At 22.5% G+C, this 7,444-nt stretch overlaps 2 protein-coding genes and 1 long non-coding RNA gene across 6 annotated transcripts in view; 2 read left to right on the forward strand and 1 right to left on the reverse strand.

The window, feature by feature from the left end:
- Positions 1-1,344: 1,344 nt before the first annotated feature.
- Positions 1,345-3,277, forward strand: LOC102679543 (ELMO domain-containing protein C-like). Its single transcript, XM_031510728.1, is given in 5 exon segments — positions 1,345-1,381; positions 1,384-1,623; positions 1,680-2,412; positions 2,493-2,702; positions 2,771-3,277. Coding segments are annotated over 5 exon segments (1,425 nt in total). The 3' UTR covers positions 2,976-3,277.
- Positions 3,278-3,403: 126 nt separating this feature from the next.
- The window catches only part of LOC102679661 (DNA excision repair protein ERCC-6-like), a 6,634-nt gene continuing 2,593 nt past the window's right edge, over positions 3,404-7,444 (reverse strand). For 2 of the 4 annotated variants that reach the window (XM_031510724.1, XM_031510722.1), the window contains 11 exons: positions 7,386-7,444; positions 7,105-7,257; positions 6,575-6,702; positions 6,349-6,503; positions 5,975-6,289; positions 5,706-5,900; positions 5,480-5,629; positions 5,296-5,406; positions 5,020-5,223; positions 4,044-4,884; positions 3,771-3,960 (listed from right to left, as the gene is read on the reverse strand). In XM_031510724.1, the coding sequence (XP_031366584.1) occupies positions 3,779-3,960; positions 4,044-4,884; positions 5,020-5,223; positions 5,296-5,406; positions 5,480-5,629; positions 5,706-5,900; positions 5,975-6,289; positions 6,349-6,503; positions 6,575-6,702; positions 7,105-7,257; positions 7,386-7,444 (2,493 nt within the window). In that variant the 3' untranslated portion in view covers positions 3,771-3,778. Of the gene's footprint in view, positions 3,632-3,770; positions 3,961-4,043; positions 4,885-5,019; positions 5,224-5,295; positions 5,407-5,479; positions 5,630-5,705; positions 5,901-5,974; positions 6,290-6,348; positions 6,504-6,574; positions 6,703-7,104; positions 7,258-7,385 lie in introns of those variants that run through there. The other 2 variants (XM_031510723.1, XM_031510725.1) reach the window with 2 other exon arrangements.
- LOC116185704 lies at positions 5,745-6,596 on the forward strand. The gene is made up of 3 exons (XR_004150579.1): positions 5,745-6,159; positions 6,220-6,416; positions 6,584-6,596. It is a non-coding gene; the product is annotated as an uncharacterized LOC116185704 (long non-coding RNA).

The raw sequence follows: 7,444 nt of genomic DNA on the forward strand, positions 1-7,444 counted from the left end.
ATATGAAATTCTTATATCAAGATGATATTGTTTTTATGAAATTAAATTTCATATAATTGAATAACGTAAAAAAATATAAATTTTAATTATTAAAAGAGTTAGAAGAATAAAATAAGATTTATTATACAAGTATAATTACTGTGTATACTTTATAGGGAAATTTTCAGCTGTTTAAACTTTTGTATTGTACTAATGATATTTTCTGGTTAGTTTATAGAAGAGGTTAAATAATATTTAATGACAGAAAAATATAATTGTTTCTTTATTTATAAAAAATTTCGTGAAAAATGGTTAAAAATGCACAAAATTAATAAAAATGTTAAAATAATTTATTTAATATTGATTACATATATATTTATATAATTATTAACAGTTTTCATTAACGTATTTACAAGTGTTAATTTATTTTATACTTCAACCGTAAGTAGCGGATTTATAATCAATTTTTTTTAAATAATTAATAAGGAATATTTCAAGTTTTTTTATATTGTTTAAGGAGCAGTTTCATATTTTGTTTATAAAACATATTATTTATAAAATATAAATGTTAACATTTAGAATGACATATTAAAAAAGTATTAATCTTAAAATGAGTACTTTGAATAACTCTGTTATAATTTGTAATATATCTCCAAAGTCAACAAAGAAAAAAACCCCTTTAGGAATAAAAAAGTCAAGAAAAAATGTAAAACGAACATTTTATGAAAGACCATTAAAGTATATTCAATTAAGGTAATAAAAAAAAAAATAAATTTATTTAGAGTATCAAATTTTCCATAAAAATTTACTATCATATTCTATGAATAAAAATAAAAAAAAATATTTTATAATCATAAATATCATATTTAAATGTTATAATAATATTATAAAATAACTATGGATTAATATCTTGTTCAATAATACATAAAAATAGATTACCAGTTCAACTTAGTTTTAACATAAATCATATTATCTATAATGATCGGCAAAGTAAATATTATTTGTATAAATATATTAAATATAATTGGCAATATTAATTTATATTGAACAAAAGATTATTGTTATTTTTGTTATAATTTTTCAAAACAATCTATATTCAATAATATTCTTTTTTATTTTTATTCATAAAAAAGAGTTAAAGTTTTGTGGAAAAATTTATGATGTAAAAAAAATGTAATGCGAATAAAATCATATATAATATGAATAAAAAATATAAAAATTCCTTGTATAGCAACAAAAAAAGAGAACAAACGCAAACATTAAAAAAATTAATTCGTAAAACTAAACAGATCACAAGAAATAAAAAAAATATTTCTTCGACAAAAGAAAAATCTTTACAAGATACCATAATTATTTTAAGTGATAATGAAAGTGAATCAAATAATAAAGCAGATGAAAATAATTGTAAAAAAAAAAAAAAAACAAAAAAGAGATCTTTAAGTATATTAATAAATGATAAACAAAATACACAAAGTAATTCAAATGAAATTTTAAATCAAACAAAAACTGAAATAGAAAGACCTCCAAGAAAAAGAAAAAAAAAAAATATTGTTGCATTATTAGAAAGTAATTCATCTTGTCTTTTAATATCTGATACAGAAGATTCAGAAATTACAACTGTAGATTTAGATGATGAAAACAGAGGTAAAAAATTTATTATAAAACAAATATATTATTTTATTATAATTTAATTTTTATAGTTCCAGTCTCAGATTATGTAACTCAAGGATCAGATGACATTGTTGTAGTATGGTCATCTACGGGAACTCCTCCATCTATAGATCAAGAAAAAGTAAGAACTATAGATCAAGAGAAGAATGATAGAATTTTTATGATAGATAGTACTCCAGATCCAAAGAATCTTAGTTGTTTAGAATGTGATGAGGAAATAATATCACAGCAAAATAAAAAAAATATTCAAGAAAATGATGCACAAAATGAAGAAAAAAAAGAAGATGAAATTGAAAATCCTAATTATCTACCTTTCAGTAAAAGTGGTTTGAAACTTCCTAAACCTCATAATATAAGTAAAAATATTATAATGAGTAAACCAAAAACACCTCAAAGATTAAGGAATCTTAGACGACGAATATTGAATTATTCTATACCTAATACATCTACTACATCTACTACATCTAGTACATCTGCTACATTTACTAAATATCCTACATCTACTACTACATCTACTACACTTACTAAGTATACTAAATTTACTACACCTACTACATTTAATAAATATACTACATCTACTACATCTACTAGATGTACAGTACCAATTCTATACAATCCTCAAACTGCATTTGCATTTAAAACAAATAACATTGGATCCAGATTTGAACTATATAGACCTGAATTATCTACAGTTGGATCATCTACACAACCATGTAATAAATTAAGGGAAATAGTAATTGACGGCAACAATATAGCTATGGCGTATGATAACTTAACTTTTTAGTGAATATATTTAATTTATTTATTTTAATCACATATATAATATGAGTTTAATATTTTAGGCATAAAAATGGTAAAACATTTTCAGAAGAAGGAATTATGATAGTTGCAAATTATTTCAGACAAAGAGGCCATATTGTAAAAGTATTTGTACCATTATATAGAAGATCAACAAACCATCCATTACTTGAAAAGATGTATGCAGATGGAATAGTAATTTTTACACCAAGTCGTTTTATCGGTGGTAAACGGATAACTCCTTACGATGATCGGTAAATTTTTGTTTTCTTAATAACATGAACTATTTTAATTTATATAATAGTATTTTTATTATTTCTAGATTTATATTAGAATATGCAACAATGTGTGGAGGTATTGTAGTTTCTTTAGATCAATATAGAGATCTATACAATGAAAAACCAGAATGGCGCGAAACAATCGAAAAACGATTATTAACTCCAACATTTGTAGGAAATTATGTTATGTTTCCTGAAGATCCTTTAGGTAGAAATGGTCCTAAGCTTCAAGAATTTCTAAGGTATTGAATGTAAAAAGGTAAAAAAGAATATTTTATGAAGAAATTTCTTTTATTAATAAGTTAAGTATACTCATTCTAAATATATAAATATGTATATTCATATATGTTTAGTATATACATGAGTATACAAAATTTTCGATAAAAAATGTTTTCACAAATTTTTTTTAATTGTTTAATTACTTAATTACAATTACTTAATAATAAATTATAGTAATTCATATACACCAAAGTGTTATAGTTAGTAATATAAGTAAAAAATATTTGAAGAATTTAATTAAAAAAATAGTAGTATTTTTTTGATCATGAAAATATTACATGTTACATTTCTTAAGTTTCAATTCACCTTTTATAAGTGCTAAGTGCCTGAGTATATATGTATATATATATATATATAGATAATATAAGGAATGACGGTATCATAATAAAAAAGCTTTGTTTTTAACTATTCATACATTTATATTTAATGTACAAAAATAATTTAATATTTAAATAAGAAATAATTATAAACATAATATTTTTTTTTACAAAATTAAAGAAAGTAAAATTACAAAAATATAAAAAATTACTTTAATATGAATTGTTAGGAAAAAATACTTTAAGTTCTAAATATTTGTTGTACATATATCCACTTGTTGTTAAACAGTGTTATTTTTCTGAATACAATTTTACATCAATTGAATACAAATTTAAATCAATATTAATTTCTTTTCTATTTGTTTGATTAGAAAATTCAAAATTATTAAATAAAAGAACTTTTGATAAAATATACATATAACAAATTAAATTCAAATATTAATTATCCACAAAAAATTAATTATTTTTTAATAATGTAGAATTCCATGTGGGTTTCCAACACCATTTCCGAGATTTACGAATATTATTCATATTTTCTTGCGCTGTTTCACGCGCTAATCGTTGCATCGGATTTTTATCATCTGAATTATACTTTGAATTTGATAATACTGTTTCGTGTTGAAAAGCAGACATTACATCTAGAAAAAATTATTTTATATGTTTATTATTATTCTATATATATTTTATATAAGAATTCAATTATATAATAAGCAACAATTACTCGCTTTAGCAAATAACTTTTCTAAAACATATTGATCATCTTCAATTGATGAAGACTTAGATTCTTTTGTTAGCGAACATCCAAGACGTCGTCCAATTAAATGTGAGATACGTTCTCCTTCAAATAAAGCTGAAGCAGTATGATTTTCTGATATTGAACTTTTCTTATTTTTTTTTTTATAATGCGTCTTATTTAATTTTAAAGATGCATTTTTATTTTCATTACCTAAAATTATTTGGTTATTTTTATATGAAACTTTGGTTATATTGGAATCATTTTGTACAATAGTTCCATTTTTTTTAATATTAGAATTTGATTTGTTTGTTAAAACATAATTTTCATTTTCTAGTTTATCAATCATATTATCCGTATTATGTTCAGTATTTTTTACAATTTTATTCTCCATAGTTTTGTTATTATCATTTTTTTGATTTTCAGAAAAAAGTATATTTTCATTTTTGATGATTTGTTTTGTTAAATTATTTTTACATATTTTAATATCTTGATCAACATTATTATTATAGCAACTTGAACAATTATTGTCTGAAGCAGCTGTTATTTGTATTGCAGATGTATTCTTTGAGACATTTTGACTTATATTTTTGCTAAGTTTGGTTGCCATTTTTTGCATTTTTTCAATTTTATTAGATGAAAATTTATTAATCGAAGGAATTAATCTAGATTCTTGAAATAATTGATCAGACTCACTAGAATGACCATCTATAGATTCATTGAAATTAAAAAGTTCAACTAAATCATTAGTTTTAAATAATCTACGTTGTCGTGGATCTTCTAAGACTTTATTTGAAAGAAGTATTTTAAATATTTGTCTGTGATAAATCTGAAACAAAATAGAATTTTTTTATAGGAATAACATTTTTATTAAAATAAATAAATAAATGTTTGAGAATGTTTATTTATAATTGTTAATTTTTAATAAAAAAATGTTTAGGAAAAGGAAAAATTATTATTTTACCTTTTCTTCAATAGTACCAGCAGTAATAAGTCTGTAGATAGTGACATTTTTATTTTGTCCAATTCTCCATGCACGTTCTCTTGCTTGAGCATCAGTTGCTGGATTCCAGTCTGGATCATAAATAACTACCCGATTTGCTCCTGTTAAATTTACTCCTAAACCTCCAACACGTGTAGTTAATAGGAAAATAAAATATGATGAATCCTACAAAATTTTAAATTATAGACTAACTTAAAATATTAATAAACTATATTTATTATTTATTTATATATATACTCTATTAAACGAACGAATTGTTTCTTGTCGATGTGACATAGGAGTAGTTCCATCCATTCTTAAGTAAGTGTATTGTTCACTTTGTACCAAAGATTCTAAAACATGCATCATCTGTAAATCAAAAATAGTCATAAATTATTTTTTAATTTGTTTTTTTTAATGAATAATTATATAATTTATTTACTTGTCTTCCTTGAGTAAAAAGAAGTACTCTATGTCCTTGTTTCTTCCAAATTTTAAGAAGAGATCGAACTACTATCATTTTGCCAGAATGTTTCCAGTATCCAAATTTCTCCAATATTTCATCTGATATATCAATGTCTTCATCAGAATCCTAAATGGAAGTTTAATTAAATATAATGAATAATATATATAATATTGCAATATATGATATAAAATTCAAATTTTACAATTGGACTGGTGTAAAGATATAAATCAGGATGGTTACATATTTTTCTGAGCGCTGATAATGCTATTAAAAGACGAGCTCTATATTTTCCATTTTCCATATTATTTTTTTCATGTAAAATGAAATTAACATCTGTAGAACGTAAATATTTTTTATATAGCTTCTTTTGTTCTTCTGTTAAACTACAAAACAGAACCTAAGAAAAAATATACATGAATTGAAATAACAAATTATGAAGTATTATGAAAAATAATGTAACATATTATAAACCTGTTCATTTTTTTCTGGTAAACTAACATGATGTTGTACATCATTTTTTGTTCTTCGGAGCATATATGGTGTAATAGCATCTCTAAGCATCATAGCAACTTGAAGTGCTGTAGCTTCCTGAAGAGGTGTAGCATTAACATATCCTCCTCGCGTTATAGGACCTGCACAATGCTCTAGAAATGCAGGTAAAGTTCCTAACTTTCCTGGTAGAATAAAATCAAAAAGAGACCACAATTCTTTTAAAGAATTTTGCATAGGACTACCAGTTAATAAAAGTCGATGTGGTGTAGAAAACTCCTTTACTGCTTTACTGACCTGCAATAATGTAATCTTGAACTTTCATAATTAAAGTTGAATTGAACACAATAAATTACCTTTGCTTGTGGATTTCTTATTTTATGGCCTTCATCAAGTATAACATAATGCCATTGATTGGATACAAGTAAGTCTTTATGTTTAAGCATACCAGAATAAGAAGTAATTATTATACCACCAGATTTTAATGAATGTATCAAATATTCCAAATTACCTACAAATATTTATTAATAACATAAAAGTAATAAATAAGATTATATTATATATATATGATATTATTCTTACCATTATAAGTTCCAGATTGATGTAAAACAACTATTCTAAGAATGGGCCACCATTCATGAAAATGTTTTACCCATTGTTCCATTAATGTAGCTGGACAAATAACGATAGTTGGTCCTAATCCTCTGAATCTGTGAATAAGTATTTATTATTAATTAAATATTATGAATTTATATAATTATTGTAAACAATATATATTATTATATAATATTATATATTATTATAAACAATAAGAAAAATACTAATGCAAATTTTATGCAATATTAATTAAAATTTTTATTTTATGTTTTTTATTTCGATACAAAAGATTACACTTCAAATACTGATGCATGAATTTTTGAGGTAATATTTTTGCATTTTTATGAAAAATTTTATTTAATCAGAATTTATATATTGAATTTATATGTTGAATTCTGTAAATGATTTTAAAGAGAAAACCATTCAGGAATGATATTTAATGATTCTGAATTTGTAATTAATAAATAAAATATTGCAAAAATAAAAATAGTAGTTGGTAAGTAAAAATTATTTACCTTCCACCATCAGATAATAATTCACTACAATCTAATCCTGCAAGAAATGCAATTACTTGAACAGTCTTTCCCAAACCCATTTCATCACCTAATAATCCTCCTAAGCTACGAAGATGCAATTCCCATAACCATTGTACAGAAATTTTCTGATATCTAAAAAAATTAATCATATTTATTAATATATAAATTTATATATAATTATATATATTATATAATATTAATTCTTAATTAATTATATATATTTTTATATTATATAAAATAATTATTATAATTATTCATACTTATATAATTTTTTCCATATAAATTGCGGAATCTTAAATAAATTATCTATTTTATGTAA

This window comes from Apis dorsata, unplaced genomic scaffold (assembly GCF_000469605.1).
Source record: "Apis dorsata unplaced genomic scaffold, Apis dorsata 1.3 scaffold_256, whole genome shotgun sequence".
NCBI lineage: Eukaryota > Metazoa > Arthropoda > Insecta > Hymenoptera > Apidae > Apis > Apis dorsata.